General features: G+C 41.2%; 2 protein-coding genes and 1 long non-coding RNA gene across 3 annotated transcripts; all 3 read left to right on the forward strand.

Moving 5' to 3' along the window:
• Positions 1-11069: 11069 nt before the first annotated feature.
• On the forward strand, positions 11070-12337 carry LOC134088595 (alpha-(1,3)-fucosyltransferase 7-like). The gene has a single exon (XM_062542638.1). The coding sequence runs from the start codon at positions 11181-11183 to the stop codon at positions 12162-12164; it is 984 nt and encodes a 327-aa protein (XP_062398622.1). The 5' UTR covers positions 11070-11180; the 3' UTR covers positions 12165-12337.
• Positions 12338-18862: 6525 nt separating this feature from the next.
• LOC134088600 (uncharacterized) lies at positions 18863-19856 on the forward strand. Its single transcript, XR_009939983.1, has 3 exons — positions 18863-18929; positions 19152-19283; positions 19770-19856. It is a non-coding gene; the product is annotated as an uncharacterized LOC134088600 (long non-coding RNA).
• Positions 19857-21562: 1706 nt separating this feature from the next.
• On the forward strand, positions 21563-25879 carry LOC134089406 (alpha-(1,3)-fucosyltransferase 7-like). Its single transcript, XM_062543849.1, has 2 exons — positions 21563-22512; positions 25398-25879. The coding sequence occupies exons 1-2, from the start codon at positions 21564-21566 to the stop codon at positions 25877-25879; spliced, it is 1431 nt and encodes a 476-aa protein (XP_062399833.1). The 5' UTR covers position 21563.
• The last annotated feature ends 228 nt before the right edge of the window (positions 25880-26107 follow it).

Here is a 26107-nt window from a genome sequence, read left to right on the forward strand (position 1 = left end):
TGACCTGTTTGACAAGGGGATGAAACAGTCATACAGTTACTGGTTACTGGTCCTTGAATCTATTTTTGACGGCCTTTGCAAATCAAGTTGACGCCATTCAGTAGGTGTGGGTACTTTCCCAATCTGTCCATTCTTTTTCTTACATTACATATAGTATGGTGCTACAGTATAAGGCACAACAATAAACCATACAAAGAGTTTGCACCAATATGTAACCTCATACTAATGCATTTGTTTCTGATGTCCACTCTAGCACATTTCAAGTGCAGTGTTTAGGATTATGGTAAACCATACATTTCTGAATGAGGTTATCTTGTGTGATGTTATCATGCAGCTAGTGCAGTTTTTCATATGGGCAGTATGGGCAAGGCAGCATCACTTGTGATCTTGGAGGATAAAGTATAAAGGGCATTGCAACAGTTTAATCTGGAAGCAATAAAAGCATGTATGACTTTCTCAAGATCTACTGCAGTTTAAAATTATTTTAATTACCTCCGCCAAGGAGGTTATGTTTTCATCGGGATCTGTTCGTTTGTCTGTTTGTTAGCAAGATAACTCAAAAAAATAAGTTTAGTTAAACATTAAGCTTACTACACACTCTGGTGCTTGCATCGTTACTATTTGCCTATTTATTTGAATAACTTTATATCGGATGGTACCACAGACATGGCTCATCAACTCGTGGCGCTCCATGTTGACAACACTGTCTCTACTTTTAGCTACGCCCTCCCCATGTTATGACCTTTGATCCCACCACACTATTACTAAATTCAATGTAATTTAGCTAATTGTTTTATATAAAAGCTGATGAGTATGACCTGTTTATCCTTAAAAATTCTAATATTGCAATTTCATTTGAAGACTTACTGTCCAAATGGAAACATTTAAGGGACACCTATGTGAGGAAGAAAAGGGAGGCAAAGCAGAGCAAAAGTGGCCAGGCAGCAAAATCCCGGTAAGAAGAAGTGGAAATACATGGATGCCATGTCCTTCTTGGATTCCACTATAGAGATGAGAAGGTAGTGATAGCTTTTTTCCTGGTCTATAATAATGTGATCTAGGCCTACCATCAATATTTGTGCCACACTGTTAAATTAGGAGTTAAACAATTAAGCTGATCTAGAAATAATTCTGCCATATGGTGTAACTTTTGTAATACAGTATATCTGCACAGGTCATTCAGTAATTTAGGTGAGCCAGAGGAAGAGCAGGAGACGAGCAGGGAAGAGCAGGACCAGGGAAATTCAAGGGCAAATGAGGAGGAGACATGCCCATTCCCAACACTACTAGTAAACCCCCCAATAAAAAGAAAAGAAAGGATATGTGAGAACAGTACCTTGAGTGGAAGGAGGTGTGGCAAAGTGGATGGTTTCTCTAATGTCGACTACGCCACCTGAGGCCCTTCCCCTCAGAATATAAACTCCCAGACACCCAGAACCGGCCAGAGGAGAGGCCAATACCGGGAAACGGTGAAGGCTGGGGTCAGGTAAACAATGTGGTGTAGCTACAACGTCAGCCTTCAACATAAAAGCTAACACTTTATAGCCGCTCCCACGTACTGATTGGCTCACCTCCAATTGCCCAGAGCCACTAGGCATGGACCTAGTCCTGCTACATTCTTCCCGAGGCTTTTGAATTGTCTCCCCGACGATTAACCTAAAATTAGGTGCACGCTGTATTGTACACCTTGGGGAAGGGGGGCACCAGGAAGGCAACAACACCAGGCCCCGCTAATGGCTGTCGCTCTCATGGCGACCCATGACCCAAAGGCATAGGTGGGGAGCTACCCTGGCGGGGGGAGGAGAAGGAAGGCAATAACACCAGGAAAAAACACTGGAACACACGTCTCTGGCTTTGCTATGTGATCCTCTGCCAACTACGCCAAATGTGGCAAAGTGGATGGTTTCTCTAACTTGCAACATGTCGACTACGCCACCTGAGGCCCTTCCCCTCAGAATATAAACTCTTTGAGACTGGTTAATGAATTAAGCTACCAGGCAACACAGGTTCGGGGTCACAGATAACCATAACAACCAAAACATAGGGAGTGAGTTCTCTCCAGTGTGGGTTCGCTCAAGTCATATTACAGTTTTTGCCCGTTGCTTGAACACATTTTGCAACACTTCGCTCACCATACCAAAACTCTACACACAAGTAAACATAACACAACACTAGGAAATAAACCTTTCACATGTATGCCAAATTGAAACTCTTCTATCAGTACCTAAACTCTGCAATCAAAACCCAACAATCCTTTGTCAAAATGTAACTCTGGTGACAAAATAAAACACACTTGCATCATATGCATACACTTGCAAATCAGGAGGAATACACTAGTCTACTTTATATAAAACATATTTGCTTGAATACATTTAGAAAAACTTCACTCATTGTGCCAAAACTCTACACACAAGGAAACAATGACACAACACTGGGAAATATACCGTTCACATCACCATTTCCAATGGCTAAACGAATGGGCTTTTTGTAGATGGCTGATTGGTGTTCAGTTTTGCAAGTAAGTGAGTTCAGGTGTGTATTTGAGTGGTTGCAATTACCCGATGTGTTTTGTATTTTGGATACATGTGTTTAACAAATGGTACTCTGAGATTTCATTTTTGAACGAAGTGTCTATGTATGACATAGAGAGTAGTATGCAGGACCAAGTGTGTTGCATAAAGGAGTAAGTGTGTTGCAGAATTGCAACTAGAGTGCAAAGCAGCACTTTTGTTTAAGGTATAGGTATAGGTGTTTGAGATATGGCAACAAAACTTAAAGTTGTGTTACTTTAGTCTAAGCATGGGTCTATAGTGTTCAAGCAACGGGCAAAAACTGTAATACTCTCCAGTGTGGGTTCGCTAACAGCAGTAGTAGGCTAGTACTCTCCAGAGTGGGTTTGCTAAAGTCAGTAGAGGTGACTATCCGAGAATGAGACACTCGTGAATAAAATAGCACTCTAATGCACAGCACTCAGTTGCCACAGCAAACAGTGTAAATCATCACAATCACTTCACGCAGGCTTATGGTGACAAATCATGACACGCAGCGTGTCATGACAAAACAGCAGCGTTCGTCGGAACTGGAACCAAGATGCCTTGATGTTGCCGTTCTGTTACCGCCGAGATCTGCTACACAAAGAATGTACAATTAAAACCCATGCAAGCTACATATTAGTTTAAAACAGTTAACGTGACCTACCGCTCAGATGTGGTCAGTTATAGGCCCATGTTCTGTGACTAGCTGCAGTCCTAAAACCCCAAAGTGTGAGTTAGCCTCCTGAATGATATATAAACGTAGCCTACTACAACCGCAATGCCACAATTACCTACCAGGAAGTCGGCGGACACCCAGAACCGGCCAGAGGAGAGGCCAATACCGGGAAACGGTGAAGGCTGGAGTCAGGTAAACAATGTGGTGTAGCTACAATGTCAGCCTTCAACATAAAAGCTATCACTTTATAGCCGCTCCCACGTACTGATTGGCTCACCTCCAAGTGCCTTGCACTTTCTAACTTGAGAGGAGACACGTTTTAAATGGGAAAATTACCAGAAATCTTAGTCACTTTTAAACATGAAGCTAGCAGGCGAGAAGCTAATGGTCTAATCCGATTCAATGATCTATGCTAGGCTGAAGCTAAAAGTTGTATCGCCAGACTCACAGAATGGCTGGATGAACGGGAACAAGGTAAATATCGATTGTTTTGCTCGAGGGGAGGTGGAAAATGAGCGTATTTCCAAAAATGGCGGAATATCCCTTTAACTGAATGAACTGAGTGCGGCCAGAGAGGTATGTGAACCATTTGAACGTAGTATGTGTGATGCCAATGGAAGACAGCCTATTGAGGAGGGTGGTGTGACAGATGGTATCAAAGGCTGCACTCAGGTCGAGGAGGATGAGGATGGTGAGGAGACCAGAATCAGCTGCCATGAGGAGATCATCTGTAATTTCTGTAAGTGCTGTGGAGTGGGCGGAAACCGGACTGGAACTGTTCATACAGGTTATTATTGGATAAGTGAGAATGGAGTTGGGAGGGTCAAGTTGACAGGTGGGAGGTTTGGATTTCTGAATGACTCCTGTAATTTCTGAGAGAGTGGGGAGCTGGAAGGAGGATAGTGAGTGTATGGAAGGGTAAGAATCGGCTGGGATGCTGAGGTGAGGGATTGTTCCAAGATGCTGGTGAATGTTCTGGATTTTTGCAATGAAAAATGACATTAAAGAATTGCAGAAGGAGGTTGTGTACAAGTGAGGGGGGAGGGAGTCCTGGGGTTGGGTGATATTATTTAGTAGGGAGAAAAGTGGCTTAGAGTTGCCTTTGTTGGCGGTGATTATACTGGATTATACTGGCTTGTGCGTTATTGCTATCGATAGTCAGAGACAGACCTCTGGCCTAGGGTGTGGCTTAGGGACTCTATAGCGCCACCTAGCCTGTTGTCTTTTGTGGTTGACACATACATTCACGAAAATTAGCCACATTTGGTGGGCATGTGTGTTGCTCATGCACATGCCCACCAACACGCACATGTTGCTTTGTTAGATTCCGAAATGTCACAGGTCCGCACCGCAGGTGCTCAGGCCCGCCATCGCCGCTTGCGGCTTTATTTAGCTGCAGCTGCTATAACGATTTATTATTAGCTGTGAAAAGTCAGAGTTGATTATCGTGGGATATTTCAACTCATGGAACGTCTCTTGGCCAATCAGAAACAAATAAACAACTCCATAGAACCCAATTGTTGTATAATGCTTGATATTGTTGTTAGTGGTGGTGTTTAAACCAACAACTCAATGTGTAGCCTTACTGTGCTCTGTGCCATTTTGATAAAGAGCAGGAAATAAATATCTATTGTCCTTCATAGTAGAACCTCCACAACACATATAGGAACAGTTCTTCCAAAAGTCGAGCAACATAAAAAATAACGAAAAAGTAACGAGTAGGCTAACGTAATAAGTTACTTTCTTCAGAGAGTTACTAAGTAAAGTAACAGGTTACTTTTTAAAATAAGTAACTTCCCCATCACTGATACTGACTAAAATAAAGTGGTACCCTTTATCATTTAACATTGTTCAGCCATGTTACATCATACATGAAGGTGTCTGAATTGATTCTGCTATGGTTATTGTATTTAATAATAAATAATAATAATACATTTTATTTAAAGCACCTTTCATGACACTCAAGGTCACTTTACAAGGTTCTAAAATCATCACCTTGTCAGTCTACTTTTAAAGTCAGTAATTGGGCCCTATCATGCCAACCGGGCAATGAGCTTTCGCGACTGGCGCAACCTTTAATTACTATTCTCTGCGAGCGCATCCTTCATTTGTCCAGCGCAAATGTACGTTCTCTAAATGGGAGATGATATTGCGCCCTAACGGGCGTGTCAGTGAAGAGAAGAGGTGTGGTCCGGCGCAAAGCTCGCCAGTCGCTAATATATGGATGAAGAAAGTAAGTGCGCCACTGACCAGGAAAAACCTAGTCGGAAATCACTCACACATAGCTGAAAGGCTATTATATGAGCGCATGAGGCTTGGGGATATGGAAGAGTGCACAGTGCGCACTTCTTTCATCAGCAGGAGCGCGCGCAGCCCGAATATAATTAAATAATATTTGTCCGTTTCTCGGTTTTAGGTTCGTGTATTGGTCAGCAAAAAGTAGCATACATAGCATAACAACATCCACATGCAATAATACAACAATAACGTCTAACAGTGACCTGCTCATTTAGACAACATTACACAGCCCTATGGCTAAGTTACCTTCAGTTAGTTTTGTTCTAGCATACCTTTAACGTCTGGCATTAAACAGCTGTAGTGTTCTGGCAACTGCCTACCTTGTTATTGCTCATCTGCAATAACTTCTCTAGCTGCCTCCATCCTCCATCCTTTCTGTTTTGTTTGTTTAAAGAACTTGCGATATCCATGATGAGTAGGCTATTGAGTTAGTGAATTAGCTTCACATTGTGTGCTGATAGCGGAGTAAAAGAAAACAACACGTAGCCTAGTTGCGCGCCTCCTGTTCAGACGAAATGTGTGCGCGTGGATATAGCTCTATAGCGCATTAAGTTAATTTTGATAACGTGTTGACTGACTTTTTCTTAAAATAGAAGATTGTAAATAGCCTGATGGCAGGCAGCTAATGGGATGCTGTGCATATTGGGTGGGTACGGTATGGCATGCCAATTTGGTGTCAATACACACACACACAAGGGAAATGTATGATAATGATCAATAGTGAGAACTGGCTTCTGGCTACTGCTGCGGCTGCTGCGTTCATTCTGAAATAATCTATTTAAGTCAGAAGCCCCCCCGAGAGACCGTAGGCAAGTGCCTAAAACCCCCCTTAGCTGTTCTAAAATCAGTGTAGCCTAAACTACGGACTTGAGTGGCTTATTGCTTTTCTAAAACGGTAACTATACGTCGACGTATTCATAGATAATCATTCTTCCGCCAATAAATATTTCCTCCATATGAATGGTTGCCATGCAACATCGAGACGCAGCCACTTTAACTTTTGTGCAAGTTGTGGTAGTGCATTAACGAAATGCGGTCAAGGTGTATGTTTGTGTTGGATTTTATAACAGCATTGAACGCGATTCAGCCAATCATCATCAAGGACCGGAACAATCCGTGTTAGAAAATAATATTCACACATCATGTACATTATTTGCACAATTTCCCAGCATAAAAGTTGGAAAGGCTTAGCCTTCCCAAGTCTCCATTACGCGCCGCCCATCATGCCTCACGCACGAGCAAGTCGGTCTCTTCTGGAGTAGACGCCCAGGTAACTCTGCCATGATAATACCAACAGACCATTGAACAATGCGCCAGGCTTTTAAAGGGAATGAAAGTGTGAAATCTAATTGGTTTATTGCATGCTACGCCCAAAAGACACCCACGACTAATTAACTCAATTAAGACAACCCCTTTTCACTTTGCGCTGAGCGCAATGTTCACTTTTCACGCAGTCATTATAGCCTTTTGTGCTAGGACCGCCCCCAAAGAAACTGGCGCGAGTGACTTCTGTTCTGACAATGCCCATTTGATCCTGATAATAGAGCCCATTGAGTCAGAGTGTCTGATGTAGTCTGGCAGTGAATTCCACAGCTTGGGGGCGATGTAGCTGAAAGCCCTCTCTCCCAGGGTGCTGAGGTTCACATCAAGGACACGCAGGACGGCTGAGGAGGATCTCAGAGGGCGGACAGCAGTGTTGCCAGAGTCCGCTTATTATAAGCGACTTGGGCTTGTTTTCCGGTGAAGTTGCGGGTTGCGGTTTTGGGGGCGTGTATTTTCCGTGGTCGCTTCTTTTGGGCTTGCTTCGTGTTTGTTGTTTCTGCGTAGAATCCAGGCAAAGTCTACACACGTACACAAAGGGCATTTTAAACCTATGCCTCTGCGTCGACTCTACGCGGTAACTACAGGCTCCTCTAACATGACCGCCCTAGAAATGTAACGTCAGATGTTCGGGGAGGGGATGCCACTTGGGTCGCTTCTTTAGGGCTTGTTTCAAGGACCTGCTGCTTATTTTTGCTCACGTGACCTGGCAACACTGGCGGACAGGAGTGTAAACTTCCAGGAGGTCAGTGAGGTAGGTAGGGGCGTTGTTGTGTAGGGATTTATATGCCAGGAGCAGGACCTTGAAATTAATTCTCTAGGCAACTGGAAGCCAGTGCAACTGCATAAGCAATGGTGTTATACTGTATGGTTGGTGGATTTGGAGCATGTTATAATCCTCGCTGCAGAATTCTGGATGAGTTGGAGCCGGTGGAGTAGATTATTTGGAATTCTAGACAAGATTGAATTCCAGTAGTCAAGTCACATACGCATTGACTAGGACTTCTGCACTCTGCTGCTGGGTGAGGGCTGGGCGGAGCTGTGCAATGTTCCTTAGATGGAAAAAGGCATTTCTTGTTTATGTTGTTTATGTGTGCAGTGAATGAGATGTTACTGTCCAGTATGACACCAAGGCTCTTGACCTGTTTGGAGCAAGGGATGGTGCTGTCATCTACACCGACGGTGAAAGGTTCCATCTTAGCAAGAGCTGTTTTGGAGCCAACCAGTAGCAGCTCAGTCTTACTGCTATTCAGCTTCAGGTAATTCTGTGTCATCCACACGTTGATGTCATGGAGGCAGGCAGTATGCACAGCATGGCGTTAGAGTGGCAGTAGGTTTCACTGAAAAGTAGAGCTGGGTGTCATCAGCATCGCAGTGACATTGAACACCATGTTGCCTGAGGATCCAGGGCCTAAAAACAGCCTGTTCTCAAAGGGACTGAAACTGGCCACAATGGAGCTGCTGATAGGGTGTAATTGGAGGGAAATTTTGCACCAACCGCTTAAGGGACATGTTTTGTGCAACCCATAGGTCCCTTAGCCCTTGCCCTTAGAAAAGAGGCAATATTGGACCTTTAAAGAATTGATTTAAAAATATTAGTACATAATATAATTAAAGAATAACTCAAAAGAAAACATAAAAGACACAAGTCAAGTCAAGTCAAGTTTATTTATATAGCGCATTTCATACACAGAGGTCATTCAATGTGCTTTACATAAACAAAAAACAAACAGTAATAGCAGATAAAAGCATAGATGAGCAAAGAGGAATAATAATAATAATAATAGTAATAATGATAAAATAAAAACAAATAAAAAGAAAGCATAAAAGACATAAGGTGGAATAACAAGAAGACAGGTCTGTTTTTAACAGAAAGACTTTGCCAGAGTCTAATTTAGCAAACCAGTGATAGTGATCCTTCTCAAACACCCAGAGCTGTTGCCACTCTTTGGAGATTCGTTGACAAGGTAGAATACTTAAAAGACAGATTCAGAATGTGTAACGTGGTCATTTCATCAGTCAGTTAATTTGCATTTGTGCAGGGCATCAGATGTTGGCAGTTGTGTTTACTTTTTTTTGACGACCAGTGTAGGTGATAATCACAACATCCAGCAGTGGCTGTTCTCTATTGTATCGAGACTATCTCTCCACTCCGTTACATATTCCATATGTACCGGGAATCGACCTACCGGATCGAATAACGTGGATACTCTTTAAGACACCGGCCACACCCTTGATTAGTGTTATTTAAAACACCTGTGCTGGCGTGGGACTAGTGCTCCATATTGATCGACACACACCTCCGAGCGGTCCTCTGGTGGGGAGATAATCTCTTCTCTCAGAGAACAGGTTACAATGTAACCAAACGTTTGGCATACACTGGCTATTACCACAACCTCACAGCCGTGAAAAAACAGAAGGAAAGGACACAGGACAGGGCAGCAGCAGTCCCTGAGATGGACACCTCTCCAAGGTAAAGAGGTTATCCAGTGCTGCTCAACCTCAACTCTTCTTTCCTCTATTGGTACTAAAGATGTTATCGCTATTTCCTCCCAACAACTGTAATATGACCTTGCTGGTGATGTGGTATGTGTTTTGTGTCGTGTCAATGTATGAGATAATGCGGAACATGGCTATTATGTTATGGAGGTTAGAAAGATGTTTTATATCAGAGTTATCTAAGTTACCAAAGTTCTTTTTTCTACTAAGCTTCAAGAAATAGCATTGGGTAACACTCGGAGGTCCGGGGGCCTTTCAGACACTTTGAGGCAGTCTGCGACACCTTGACATTTTTAAGTTTTTCCATCTAACTAAAAACATCTATGCAAAAGTGGCACATATATGCATATAGGTTATATTCTAGAAGACCTCAACAATAATGATATGCGTGTAAAGTGGAGGTAATACCAGTGTAAACACAACTACATAAAAAAAAGTAAAAGGTCTTCAAGCCTTGTAAAAAAAAACACACTATATATCTACCCAAGATTTTTGAAATTAGAACTTTGAAACAAAGGTGTTTGCTACTGAACATAAAAGTAAGAAGAACATTCAAAATGTTTTGCAGTTTTATTACAAATTGGAAAAAAGTCAAACTTCCAAATGCAAATAAGTTGAATGGACATTTTGAATGGGCCTGCTGCAGACGGGAGGATTGAAATCCTACTATTTTCTTTTTTTACAAACCCCCATCAATACAGGCATTCAACTCTATTTTCTTTTTAATATGTCATCACGTGAAGATATCTATCTATCTAAAGTTTTGAGATAATGGAATGAAATTACAAGAACCAAGTTTTTCTGTTGTGGCTAAGGGAACTGTCATTATTTTCCCGGATGAGCATGATTTGAATAGCTGTACATATTGATGACACCTGCAGATAAGCTTACAAAAGTAGACCAACTGGTTTTCATATTGACTCATAGGCTACAGTATGTAGATGGTAGGTGTAGATTTTGGCTGGGGTTGGCTCATTCTGTTGCAGTTGTCTATAAATCTGCCGACATATCCTATTGCCGCTGTCTAATGAATAACACGTACTGTATGTCCAAAATAGTTACTTTTCAGGAAATGGAAAAACAAATCTGTTGTTTCAAAACAATTACACATTGTGTCATCAAAAACTGAAAGTCTATGTATTTAATACAGTCATTCTGATGCTATTGAAAACAAAAATTAAGTTTAAATACAAAAAATACAAAAATTAAGTTTAAATATATATATATATATTTTTTTTTCAACCAGCTAAGGTGAAACGTGTTTTGTTTATCATTGTTTAGGATGGCCACATCGTATTAGTCTACATTCTTTTTAACCTGTATGCGCTTAGATTTTCCTGAATACATCCTGTCAAAATGTCCAGTTATAAAAGATGTAAAGCTTTTTAAATGCCCTTTGTCCAACCTCAGCCTTTAAGCATCCCTGCACTCTTATCCACTCCTACCTGTCATGCCTCATGACAGGCTATGCTTGTTATATGTCTGTTTCCTGGACTGGAGGTGCAGATACAGTACTGTATGTAGGCGCACGTGATGTCTGTTGCTTGGTTACTTTGTTCAGTATTGTGTAATGGGCTTCCTTCTTTAAAAAAATAAATAAAAACATTACATTCTGATACTGTTTTTTACAAGGTAAGAATCGAGTTACTGTCTTTTACCTCAACACAACTGACCTTTTTTTTTATTGTTTTGTTTTTCTTTACAGACAAGACAAATGTGAACAAGACTACAATACCAAACGTCTGAGCAAGCAAATCCTCGCCATTATTGCTGTTGGTTTCGTTATTCTTGTCGGGCAGTATTCCCTATGGCCAACGTTACAACCCTCCGCTGCAATTCCACCTCACTTTTCCATGGAGGAGCCAAAGGCCACAGCCTGGTCAAATTGGTCAGATTCGACCACACTAAAACCCATCAAGAACACTGTTATTGTGCTGTGGTACTGGCCCTTTGGCGAATCGGTCAGTCTTGCTGATAATTACTGCATGGATAACTATGGCATTCCCAACTGCGACGTAGTGGGCAATCAGTCCTGGTTCCCCAAAGCAGATCTGGTGGTGTTCCACAACCGTGAGTTGATCAACGGGCAGCGGAGGTTACCCCTGAATCTGCCTCGGCCAAAAACCCAGAAGTGGGTCTGGCTATCCTTGGAGAGTCCTCCACATAATGGGAATATGAGGCCCCTAGCCGGCCTCTTCAACTACACCATGTGTTATCGCCGGGACTCGGACATTTACGCACCGAATGGGTGGCTTGTGCCAAGCAAAGCTCCGAATGGCACAACCGTTGAGGACTTTATACCAAAGGGCAAAACTGCTCTGGCCTGTTGGGTGGTGAGCAACTACCAGGCTAGAGATAAGAGGACACAAGTGTATAACAAGCTGAAGAATGTCATCCCAGTGGATGTGTATGGAGGTGCAAGAAATAAGCGTATCTCTGCAGATAGTCTCCTACCCACAATATCTCGTTACTATTTCTACCTCTCCTTTGAGAACAGCATTGCTACAGACTACATCACGGAGAAAGTTTGGAGGAACGCCTTTATGGGTGGCGCCATACCGGTGGTTTTAGGTCCGCCGCGGAAACAATACGAGGCGGTCTTGCCAAAGAACTCCTTCATCCATGTGGACGACTTCAGCACAGTAGAGGAACTGGGCATCTTCATGAAGGCTCTGGCTGCGGATAAAGAGCGCTACGCTTCCTACTTTGCATGGCGTCTGAACTACACCGTTGCTCGTGCAGGATGGGCGGAGAAACTGTGCAGAATCTGTCCGATTATTAACAGTTTGCCCACATCAAAGATATATAAGGACTTACATAGCTGGAATTGGCAATGAAAGCTGGAAGAAAAATATGTACAAGAGTGTTACTGGTAGCCTAATCTCACATGACTTTTAGGTACTTTCAAGTGTTCGTTCAATAACTACACAGATACACATAGTATACTACTCTTTGAAGTATAGGGAAAGCTGACACAAATTCAGAAAAACAAAAATCAGGTAAACATTATTAGCTTAGTCTAGCTGCCACTTCACATAGCTCACAAGTTACCTGACGAGAGATTCACCCTCAGCACAATCTGTCTTAAAGGTATCCAACGTTTAATCTTAAAGGCATCCAATGTTTAGCTTTTCAGTTTCTTTCCCTCACTGGGCTCCCTGTACATAAGTACTGTATACTGTAAATTATCTTGAGTATAATGTCTTCACTATTTTGTCATCATAAGATACAGTATGTCACCTGACCCGTTTGACAAGGGAATGAAACAGTCATACAGTTACTGGTTACTGGTCCTTGAATCTATTTTTGATGGCCTTTGCAAATCAAGTTGACGCCATTCAGGTGTGGGTAGTTTCCCAATCTGTCCATTCTTTTTCTTACATTACATACAGTAAATGGTGCTATAAGGCACAACAATAAACCATACAAAGAGTTTGCACCAATATGTAACCTCATACTAATGCATTTGTTTCTGATGTCCACTCTTAACACATTTCAAGTGCAGTGTTTAGGATTATGGTAAACCATACATTTCTGAATGAGGTTATCTTGTGTGATGTTATCATGCAGCTAGTGCAGTTTTTCATATGGACAGTATGGGCAAGGCAGCATCACTTGTGATCGCCAAAGAAAAAAAAAGGACTTGGAGGATAAAGTATTATGTATAAACTGGGCATGGCAACAGTTTAATCTGGAAGTAATACAAGCATGTGATATGAAAAAGGAGGACGAGAGGCGCTGCAATATGTACCTTAAAGCGATACACAATATGACCACCGCTCAGTCTTGCACATTCTCTCTGCAAATATCAATCACGCTTTTGTTTCCATCGCCTACTCCATCCCCTGCTGCAACTTTTATGTATGTAAATGAGTGTGTGCATGTGTGTGCTTGGTTTTGTGTATGAGTGCTTCTCTGTCTATGAGTGTTTGTGTGTGTGTGTGTGTGTGTGTGAGAGGTGTTTGTGTGTGCACAGTGCATCTGTGTGTGTGTGTGTGTGTGTGTGTGTTTGTGTGTATGACTGTAGCACCATACCACCATAATAAGGGTCGATGGGCATACAGTCCTGAATGTACAAATAAATTCATTTATTTTATAGCCCGCCATAGTCATAGATGTAATTCCACAAAACTTGGCATACCCTCAGAGGATGTCAGGTTAATACACATGACATTTGGTGCAGTTCAACATCTCATCTGAAGATAGGGGCGATTACAGCAAGATTATATTGCATTTAAATTTTTTACCATGGGGGTGCAAATCACAAATTACTGGTTATAAGTTAAATTGATGCGGGCTCTTGAGACCGACATACCTTAAACATTTTGTCACCGGTGCCACAGTTCAGGTAGTTATTGAGGAAAAACTGTAATTTTTGGGCTTCAGGAGGGGCAGCGCGGGGGTGGAGTGACCCCCGGGGACGAAACAAAACTTTTCCGTAAAGGTCTACTGGGGCTACATGCCCACCAAGTTTCATGTGCCCTGGTGTTAAGGTGTCCTGGGAATTGTTGACCAAAAATATGACGAAAAAAAAAATAATAATAATGAAAAAGAACATATGACCGCTTCGTTAGCTATGCTAGCGGCGATCATAATAATGGAAGAAACAATTACATTTTGGGAGTGATCCGTTTCACTGTTGATTCAGGAGGCGGTTATGTGTTCGCTCAGCGGTGTAATGGCATGGTATGGCCACGTGGTGGCGATCTGAATAGTGTGTGTAGGTTCAAATGTATGACAACCAAGGAAGAAGAAAACAGGCGGAGGTCTTTACTCTCTAAGTGCTTTTTAGTTAGTTTGTTTGTCTGTTTGTTCGCAAAATAACTCAAAAAGTTATGGATGGATTTCGATGGAATTGGTAACTGCACACGTACTGTAACTGCAGGAGGCGGTTACGTGTTCGCTTGGCGGAGGTTTGCGCTCTCTGAGTGCTTTTCTAGTTTACCTATTGTTTTTAACTGAAATAAAAACAAAAGGTATTGTTAGCATTAACATACACACACACAGCTGTAATTTGGCTGTAGGTACGAGGCCGAAGGCCATATTGCAGCTTACACACACGCTCTTAAAAGCTTACAGTTTTTGCCCATTGCTTGGACACTATAGACCCATTCTTAAACTAAAGTAACACAACTTGAAGTTTTGTTGCCATATCTCAAACACATGTACCTATACCTTAAACAAAAGTGCTGCTTTGCACTCTAGTTGCAATTCTGCAACACACTTACTCCTTTATGCGACACACTTGGTCCTGCATACTACTCTCTATGTCATACATAAGACACTTCGTTCAAAAATGAAATCTCAGAGTACCATTTGTTTAACACATGTATCCAAAATACAAAACACATTGGGAAATTGCAACCTCTCAAATACACACCTGAACGCACTTACTTGCAAAACTGAACACCTATCAGCCATCTACAAAAAGTCCTCAGTTTAGCCATTGTAAATGGTGATGTGAATGGTATATATCCCAGTGTTGTGTTTTAGTTTACTTGTGTATAGAGTTTTGGGACAAAGAGCAAAGTTTTGCGAAATGTATTCAAGCAAAGTGTTTTATATAAAGTAGACTAGTGTGTTCCTCCTGATCTGAAAGTGTGAGTGAAAGTGTGTTTCATTTTGTCACCACAGTTACATTTTGACAAAGGATTGTTAGGTTACTGATAGAGTTTCAATTTGACATAGATGTGAAAGGTATTTTTCCTAGTGTTGTGTTATGTTTACTTGTGTGTAGAGTTTTGGCACAGTGAGCGAAAGTTTTGCCAAATGTGTTCAAGCAACGGGCAAAAACTGTAATAATGTTTTTTTTTTTTTCATGTTGTTAGTCGCTAAGTTTAAGGGCTTATATACTGACTCAAATAAAGTTGTGCCATTTATCATTTAACATTGTTCGGCCATGTTACATCATACCGCAGAGGGCGGGTAGGAGTGTAAACTTCCAGGAGGTTAGGGGTTTATTGTGTAGGAAGCAGGACCTTGAACAAATTCTGTAGGCAACTGGAAGCTAAGTGCAACTGCAAAAGCAATGGTGTTATATGGTTGGTCGATTTGGCCATCTACACAGATGGTGAAAGTTTCCATCTTAGCAAGAGCTGTTTTGGAGCCAACCAGTAGCAGCTCAGTCTCAGGCTCAGTGCTATTCAGATTCAGGTAATTTTGTGTCCTCCACACGTGGATGTCATGGAGGCAGGCAGTATGGCGTTAGAGTGGCAGTAGGTTTCACTGAAAAGTAGAGCTGGGTGTCATCAGCATCACAGTGACATTGAACACCATGTTGCCTGAGGACCCAGGCCCTAGAAACAGCCTGTTCTCAAAGGGACTGAAACTGGCCACAATGGAGCTGCTTATAGGGTGTAATTGGAGGGAAATTTTGCACCAACGGGGGGACATGTTTTGTGCAACCCATAGGTCTTTTTTGACTTAGAAAAGAGGCAATATGGGACCTTTAAAGAATAGATTTAAAAATGTTAGTACATAATATAAAGAATAACTCAAAAGAAAACATAAAGGACACAAGGTAGAATACTTAAAAGACAGATTCACAATGTGTAACTTGGTCATTTCATCAGTCCGTTAATTTGCATTTGTGCAGGGCATCAGAAGTTGGCAGTTGTGTTTAACCAGACTTACTTTTTTGACGACCAGTGTAGGTGATAATCACAACATCCACCAGTGGCTGTTCTCTATCGTATCGAGACTATCTCTCCACTCCGTTACATATTCCATATGTACGGGGAATCGACCTACCGGATCGAATAACGTGGATAGCCTACTCTTTAAGACACCGGCCACACCCTTGATTGTTGTTTAAAACACCTGATATGGGACTAGTGTTCCATATTGATCGACACACCTCCGAGCGGTCCTCTGGTGGGGAGATAGTCTCTTCTCTCAGAGAACAAAGTTTACAATGTAACCAAACGTTTGGCATACACTGGCTATTACCACAACCTCACAGCCAAGAAAAAACAGAAGGAAAGGACACAGGACAGGGCAGCAGCATTCCCTGAGATGGACACTTCTCCAAGGTAAAGAGGTTATCCAGTGCTGCTCAACCTCAACACTTTTCCTACTCTATTGGCAGTAGTCGAGTTGTTAAGAAAATGGCAGGGGGGATGGTGGATTTTAAAATGCACATCTGGGAATTAGTCTTGCGGGGGGTATGGGGGTCCTCCATCTTGCATCTTAGAAATGTTTAATTTCTAAGATGCAATTTCCTGTATTCTAGTCCATTTATAGCGTGACCTGCTGCAAATCCTACATTTCTTCCAATTCATGTACATTTTATGTGTCACTAACATTTTAGATCATGTCTACGTCGAGTTGCTAAAATTGATCCCAGTTCAGAGTAACATTATCACTTAAATATACTAAATAACTTGGAAGTTTATCATTTATCAGATCTGAATTAGTGAACCAGACATCAATTAAAGACCGCACAATAGATTTATAGCATTTGAACATTTAAAAGTTGTATGAAATCAAAGGTTGTTTTTTGGAGAAAAGAAGCTTTGTGTTATGTGTGAGGCAGTTAGCTGAATTCACCCTATGTGGTTTGACATGGGTAAGTCAAAAAATGAAGTCGCAGAATAAATATAAAAGCATGTATCAACATTAAAAATCAAAATAAGTTTTTTTGACAAATGAAGCTTTGTTTTATGTAGGCAAGCCTTGTAGTAACTGTGCGTTCAGACCAAGAGCGACTTGAACTTCCAAAATCGCTCTGGACACCCTGTCAAGGACGCCGTGGGAAGCTTGGATGCTTTGGCCGCTCTGACGTAGTAGCATTCTATGTTCGTTGCTGGTCGTTTGGTCGCTGAACCGCGTCATAGCTCATTACCATAAAGTTAAACCACTTTCAACTTTCTCTAGTCGCTCAAGACGCCCAAAACGTGACGCTGGCGGATTGGTCGTTGCTGGCAGCTGAGAGAAGCCGGCTTCCATTGAAAATGAATGACTTCTGGAATCTTTGGAAGCTCAAGTCGCCCGAGGTGTGAACACACAGTAACACGTGCACGTTGTTTTGACACAAATTTGTCCCTTGTAGCCAGTGCTGAATAGGTTTTTCGAATGTGTCGAATATCCAACATCCAATATAAAACCAACTTTACCACGCTGGCTCATCTTACCCCTCTCTCCGCTATGCTCTCCGGATATTCTTTATGACATGCAGCATATCAGGAACAATTTTGGTCATATCTTGAGTTTTTAAGAATCAGTGGAAATATGACTTAGCCTATTTTGACTCCTGATTTGCCAATCAGAAATCAGGGGTGCGATAGGCCTACTCAAAGCACAAAGTCACGCACACCATTTCTGGATTAATAGGTCTATCACCCTTGGACGTGTTAGATATCCAATATTATGAGTCATTTTAATGTAACAGTCTAAAATATGGCAACAGTAGGCTATGTCTAATTTTCACAATTTCTTAAAATATAACGGATGCTCCATGCGCACCCAGAACTCCCTTCCCCCAGCCCAACCATAGACCTAAAAGAGAGCCCAACTGACTTTTAAAATCCACCCACTGCTGCACCTGCAACTTCAGTTCAACCGTCATTTTTCTGTCATGTATCTGAAGCCGTACAAACTACCGTCATCATATCCAAGGTAAGAACTACTTTTGTATGCTAACTGAAAACTGGAATTAATTAGAACAATTACATTAGTTTAGGGCATTAGTTTAATGACTCAAATCTTGTCAAAGTAGGCTATTTTGATGTATGAGTAGCATTAAACAACATGTTCTTCATTTCATAGCCCTTATTTGCTTTTACCTGACCTTGTGCAAAAGTATGTGTTTATTTAAGATGCATGTGAGGGCAGTAGTGTTTCAGTGATGGTCTTTTCATATTATTAATCCTAGTCTCCCTCTGTTCCCTGTTTGCAGGCTGTGAGTTGTGACGACTGCTGTCCACAGACCATTGAGTGCAGTCTGGAATATTCCAAATGTGTGCTAGTTCCATAAGAAAAAAGTTCCAATCAAGAGTACACTCACCAGTAGAAACAGGCACACACGCACACGCACACGCACACACACACACACACACACACACACACACACACACACGCAGTATCACATATAGCATTATAATATGTGTGCATGTATTTGTGTCTGTTACTATGGTTAGTTTATCCCCTTTTTTCTTGTTTCTGTTTGTTGTTATGACTGTGTAGTGGGCTCAATAGTCCAGGACAAAGTCGGTCTGTCCTTCTACTACTACATACTACTTGACTTTGTCTGGAAGCCATGGATCCTGCCCTCAACATGCTGTAAGTATCTGTGTGTTTTGAATGAGGGCTATGGGGTATGTTACTGTCCATACTAATTTGTTTGACATACGTGCAGTGTAATGCATGAACATGCGGCTATTTATAATAGTCTTGAATTTTGAAATTTAGCCATGTTTACCATTATGTTGGTGGTAAGGTAGTTGTGAATATATGCCAAACTGATCATAATCGCTATTTCAAATGTATTGTACAGAATGCATAATTTTGTTAAATCCTATCTTCTATCTATTGACAGAAACCCTCACAAATAAGCTGATATCAAGAATTAACAGTGATGGTGATGATGGAAAGGCCTTCATAAGGTAATTATATATTTTATATATATATACATACACAGTATATATATATATACATGTATATATATATATATATATATATATATATATATATATATATATACTGTATGTATGTACACCTGATTTACTTACCTTACTTATGTTATAATGCTTTGATATTAATCAACAATAACATAATTTATGGCAATTGCTGTTTTTTATTATTATTATTATTATTATTATTTTTAGGTGCCCTCCAGCAACCCCAGCCTGGAGCCAGAGGCTGGTACTGCACATCAGATGGGGTATGATCTGTGCTAGGCATCAGAAAGGTGGTCTACGCAAGAAGGCAAGAGCTTCTGCAGACAGTGTTGCAATTAGGTATGCACACAGATATACTACTGTTCGGAAGTGTAGGGTCACTTTGAAATGTCCTCTTGATCAAAATAAATGCACCAATGCGCCGGACATTTCTAAGTGTACCCAGACTTTCAGCAAACAAAGGAAAGTTCTCCGCGCTTCTGCAGTTATGCGACAATCTGGTGCAACCAGGCCAGGACAGAGGCGCATGAAAGAAGAGGAATGCCGTTGCAACACAGATGTCTTCTTTAAGATTTATTTTAAAAGGTGCAAAACATGACTAACGTTTCGACGTTACAAACGTCTTCATCAGAGTCAGAAGACATCTGTGTTGCACCGGCATTCCTCTTCTTTCATGTACCCAGACTTTATTCCTAACTATTGCACCTGACTTCTAGGCTGCTTGTGTGGGTTTGCTTTTATTTGTCACACAGGCTGAGTAGTTTACATTAATTATATTCATGGACAGGGTCAATTACAATATATGCTTTGTTTCTCTTTTTGCAGACACCTGACCTTTACTGCCAAAGGGATCCCCATCAGAGCACCTCTGCCTACCCTGCAGGACATCTATACCAGAAGAGTACGGACAAGGACTCAACATGTTTTAAAGGACATTTCACGGTCAGACCATGGACTGTTTAAAGCAGCAGAGAAGTCTTGTTCTCACTCGAGACAGGTCATTGACAGGCGGCGAGTGTCACTACCCAAGCGCCCCCACTGCAGATGAGAAAGCCATGTTGATTTGAGTATTTCTTGATAAATACAATAAAGACCATGTAACAAATTTTATTGCCTGTCATATATGAATTTAAATGTTTAGATTAAGTCATTGGGATTTAGCAGGTAAGGCAGGTGCAAAGTAAATAATGTAGTTAAGTTTATGTAAAATTAATATAATAATGTAACAATAATTTATACAGTTAATTAAATATTACAATGTTGAATGGCTGTGGGTGTAACAATAAGCTCAGTGTTGGTGATGTAGGCCTATCCCACATTTAAAACCATTTCATATAGGGCATAACTCAATGAAATAATTAAAACTGGGTAACACTTTACATTACGGCTCGCTAATAAGGTGGTAATTGTATGGTACCACCTTATTAGCGAGCCGTAATGTAAAGTGTTACCTAAAACGGTTAAATATATAACTAATAAAGGCATGCACTTAATGCCTGTGAAATTAGCTCTGCCTGGCAGTATCTGGGCAGTATATGCGTAGTGTCATGTTTGACATATCAGGGGATATATGGCAACAAATACCAGAGATGTCCGGGGTCATAAGTAGTGAATACTTGAAACATGGACCATATCTGGTGAGTATATGAAGTCAGGATATCTGGCTTGTCGTCCCAGTCCCATTCAGGAGTTTTGATATGCTCCGGATATGCCAAATGGGACAAAAATATCAGGAGCATATCAACCAATAAATTCCCTTATATTCCACATATCAGGAAATATATCACAATGAATATCCCCTGATTCAGAGCCTTTTCACCCAGTGGTTCTGTATGTCCAAAATAGTTACTTTTCAGGAAATGGAAAAAAAATCTGTTTCAAAACAATTGCACATTGTGTCATCAAAAACTGAAAAGCTACAGTATGTATTTAATACAGTCATTCTCTTGCTATTGAAAACATTTTACAAAAATTAAGTTTAAATAAATGTTTTTTTTTTTTTTTTTTTCCCAACCAGCTGAAGGTGAAAAATGTGTTTTGTTTATCATTGTTTAGGATGGCCACATCGTATTAGTCTACATTCTTTTTAACCTGTATGCGCTCAGATTTTCCTGAGTACATCCTGTCAAAATGTCCAGTTATAAAAGATGTAAAGCTTTTTAACTGCCCTTTGTCCAACCTCAGCCTTTAAGTATCCCTGCACTCTTATCCACTCCTACCTATCATGCCCCATGACAGGCTATGCTTGTCATATGTTTCCTGTTTCCTGGACTGGAGGTGCAAATACAGTATGTAGGCCCATGTGATGTCTGTTGCTTGGTTACTTTGTTCAGTATTGTGTAATGGGCTTCCTTCTTTTAAAAAAACAACAACAGAAAAAAACCCATCACAATCAGATACTGTTTTTTACAAAGTAAGAATCGAGTTACTGTCTTTTACCTCAACACAACTGACCTTTTTTTTTATTATTGTTTTGTTTTTCTTTACAGACAAGACAAATGTGAACAAGACTACAATACCAAACGTCTGAGCAAGCAAATCCTCGGCATTATTGCTGTTGGTTTTGTTATTCTTGTCGGGCAGTATTCCCTATGGCCAACATTACAACCCTCCGCTGCAATGCCACCTCACATTTCCATGGAGGAGCCAAAGGCCACAGCCTGGTCAAATTGGTCAGATTCTACCACACTAAAACCCATCAAGAACACTGTCATTGTGCTGTGGTACTGGCCCTTTGGCGGATCGGTCAGTCTTGCTGATAATTACTGCATGGATAACTATGGCATTCCCAACTGCGACGTAGTGGGCAATCAGTCCTGGTTCCCCAAAGCAGATCTGGTGGTGTTCCACAACCGTGAGTTGATGAACGGGCAGCGGAGGTTACCCCTGAATCTGCCTCGGCCAAAAACCCAGAAGTGGGTCTGGCTATCCTTGGAGAGTCCTCCACATAATGGGAATATGAGGCCCCTAGCCGGCCTCTTCAACTACACCATGTGTTATCGCCGGGACTCAGACATTTATGCGCCGTATGGGTGGCTCGTGCCAAGCAAAGCTCCGAATGGCACAACCGTTGAGGACTTTATACCAAAGGGCAAAACTGCTCTGGCCTGTTGGGTGGTGAGCAACTACCAGGATAGACATGAGAGGACACAAGTGTATAACAAGCTGAAGAATGTCATCCCAGTGGATGTGTATGGAGGTGCAAGAAATAAGCGGATCTCTGGAGATAGTCTCCTACCCACAATATCTCGTTACTATTTCTACCTCTCCTTTGAGAACAGCATTGCTACAGACTACATCACGGAGAAAGTTTGGAAAAACGCCTTTATGGGTGGAGCCATACCGGTGGTTTTAGGTCCGCCGCGGGAACAATACGAGGCGGTCTTGCCAAAGAACTCCTTCATCCACGTGGACGACTTCAGCACAGTAGAGGAAATGGGCATCTTCATGAAGGCTCTGGCTGCGGATAAAGAGCGCTACGCTTCCTACTTTGCCTGGCGTCTGAACTACACCGTTGCTGTTGCAGGATGGGCGGAGAAACTGTGCAGGATCTGTCCAATTATTAGCAGTTTGCCCACATCAAAGATATATAAGGACTTACATGGCTGGAATTGGCAATGAAAGCTGGAAGAAAAATATGTACAAGAGTGTTACTGGTAGCCTATGCAATCTCACTTGACTTTTAGGCACTTTCAAGTGTTTGTTCAATAACTACACAGATACACATAGTAGCCAATACTACTCTTTGAAGTAGGGAAAGCTGACACAAATTTAGAAAAAACAAATCAGGTAAACATTATTAGCTTAGTCTAGCTGCCACTTCAAAAGTTCACAAGTTACCTGACTAGAGATTCACCCTCAGCACAATCTGTCTTATCCCATGTTTAATCTTAAAGGCATCCAATGTTTAGCTTTTCAGTTTCTTTCCCTCACTGGGCTCCCTGTATACATAAGTACCGTATACTGTAAATATGATATATTATGTTGAGTATAATGTCTTAACTATTTTGTCATCATAAGATACAGTATGTCGCCTGACCCGTTTGACAAGGGAATGAAACAGTCATACAGTTACTGGTTACTGGTCCTTGAATCTATTTTTGATGGCCTTTGCAAATCAAATTGACGCCATTCAGTAGGTGTGGGTAGTTTCCCAATCTGTCCATTCTTTTTCTTACATTACATACAGTAAATGGTGCTATAAGGCACAACAATAAACCATACAAAGAGTTTGCACCAATATGTAACCTCATACTTATGCATTTGTTTCTGATGTCCACTCTAGCACATTTCAAGTGCAGTGTTTAGGATTATGGTAAACCATACATTTCTGAATGAGGTTATCTTGTGTGATGTTATCATGCAGCTCGGGCAGTTTTTCATATGGGCAGTAATGGCACGGCAGCATCACTTGTGATCTTGGAGGATAAAGTATAAAGGGCATTGCAACAGTTTAATCTGGAAGCAATAAAAGCATGTATGACTTTCTCAAGATCTACTGCAGTTTCAAATTATTTTAATTCTCTGGTTATGTTATGTTTTCATTGGGATCTGTTCGTTTGTCTGTTTGTTTGACTGTTTGTTAGCAAGATAACTAAAAAAATAAGTTTAGTTAAACATTAAGCTTACTACACACTCTGGTGCTTGCTTCGTTACTATTTACCTATTTTTTTGAATAACTTTATATCGGATGGTACCACAGACATGGCTCATCAACTCGTGGCGCTCCATGTTGACAACACTGTCTCTACTTTACGCCCTCCCCATGTTATGACCTTTGATCCCACCACACTATTACTAAATTCAATGTAATTTAGCTAATTGTTTTATATAAAAGCTGATGAGTATGACCTGTTTATCCTTAAAAATTCTAATATTGCAATTTCAGTTGAAGACTTAACAGTCCAAATGGAAACATTTAAGGGACACCTATGTGAGGAAGAAAAGGGAGGCAAAGCAGAGCAAAAGTGGCCAGGCAGCAAAATCCCGGTAAGAAGAAGTGGGCAGGCGTGGTGTACTGGTTAGGGCTTCGGGCTTGAAACCGGAGGGTTGCCGGTTTGATCCCCGACCAGTTCACCACGGCTGAAGTGCCCTTGAGCGAGGCACCTAACCCCTCACTCCTCCCCGAGCGCCGCTGGTTGGGCAGGCAGCTCACTGCTCTGGGTTAGTGTGTGATTCTCCTCACTGTGTGTGTGCTGTGTGTGTGTTCACTAATTCGGTTAAATTGGGTTAAATGTAGAGAAATGAATTTCCCTCACGGGATCAAAAAAGTATATATTCTATTCTAAATACATGGATATTGTATTGGATTCCACTATAGAGATGAGAAGGTAGTGATAGCTTTTTTCCTGGTCTATAATAATGTGATCTAGGCCTACCATCAATATTTGTGCCACACTGTTAAATTAAGATTTAAACAATTAAGCTGATCTAGAAATAATTCTGCCATATGGTGTAACTTTTGTAATGTATCTGCACAGGTCATTCAGTAATTTAGGTGAGCTAGAGGAAGAGCAGGAGACAAGCAGGGAAGAGCAGGACCAGGGAAATTCAAGGGCAAACGAGGAGGAGACATGCCCATTCCCAACTAATTCCAGTTCCACCACTACTAGTAAACCCCCCAATAAAAAGAAAAGAAAGGCTATGTTAGAACAGTACCTTGAGTGGAAGGAGGCAAGGGATAAACAAAGAGCCAGAGAATGTGAAGAAAGGGAGAGTGATGAGGTGCGTGCGTTCCTATTGAGCTTGGCAGTTGGCACCAGGAATGAGAAGGTTACCTTATGAAAGGCAGTCATGGATCAAGCTCAAAATGCAGGCACTGCTCTATGAGGCTGAGCATGGAGATCCATACGTGGATGTGTCTCCACAGCTTGCATGAATGAATAAATAAATAAACAAACCATCAACTTATCTGCTCTTGCACCTTGTGTTTCTTTTAGTGTAGTGGTGAATTGCGTGTTTTAAAAGTTTGGCAAATATACTGACAGCAATGTACTGAGCTAAAGACCTTGTACTATACATTTAACGGACAACACTGCAAATGAGAAGTTTTGTTATCAAAGTAAAAAAAAAATCAAAGTTTCTAAATTCTCACAATGAAAACAATGTTTATTTTGGAAGGAGAAAAGTAATTTATTATAAATACAAACACAACATTTGAGAATAGACATCTATAAAGACAATAAACGCATATTCAATACACAGCAGAACACACATTTGTTATTTTGCAATTAATAATTCACACTTCAATACCCGTAACATTTTGATAAAATCTTCATACATTCATACACCTAGTCATCCATTCCATTTGAACTCGAACAAGAAAACCGGCATGTATTTGTCAATAATGGCTTTTAATACAATCCAACCCCACATCCTGGTAAAGAAGCTCTTGTCCATCTTTAACCTTGATGTGGGATTGGTGAGATGGATTTTTGATTTTTTAACATGCAGGCCCCAAGCAGTCAGAGCAAAATGGTGTCCTGTCCAACAAGCGACTGTCATCAACAGGTTCTCCCCAGGGTTGTGTTCTGTCCCCTCTTCTGTTCATCCTCTACACCAATGACTGTAGGAGTGTCTATGGAAACAGACATCTCCTCAAGTTTGCAGATGACACTGTTTTAATCAGTCTGCTTCAGGATGGAGAGGTTTATCATGGGCCAGTGGTGGATGACTTTGTGGAGTGGTGTGACAACCACTTCCTGAAGTTGAATGTCAGTAAAACCAAAGACATGGCCATTGACTTCCGGAAAATCTCCTATGCAGCTGCTCCGACAATAATCAAGGGCTCACCAGAGAGTGTGGACAGCTACAAGTACCTGGGAACAGTCTTGGACAGGAACCTTAAATTTGACCTCAACACAACCGCAATCTGCAAGAAGGGCCTGCAAAGATTGTATTTTCTGAGAATGCATTCAATGTGGACAAAACTTTGATGGTTCTATTTTACAGATCATTCATTGAGTCTATTTTAACTTTCTGCCTCGTCTGCTGGTTTGGTAATCTCCCAGTGCAAAACAAAAATCGTCTGTCTTCAATTGTAAACACGGCAAGTAAGATCATAGGCATTAAACAGCTATCCTTGTCACAAATATGGGATAGACAGTTGCTGGGTAAGGGAAGGTGTATTTTAACATGCAATGACCATCCTCTATCAAATGAAT

The sequence above is a fragment of the Sardina pilchardus genome, chromosome 8 (genome assembly GCF_963854185.1).
Source record: "Sardina pilchardus chromosome 8, fSarPil1.1, whole genome shotgun sequence".
NCBI lineage: Eukaryota > Metazoa > Chordata > Actinopteri > Clupeiformes > Clupeidae > Sardina > Sardina pilchardus.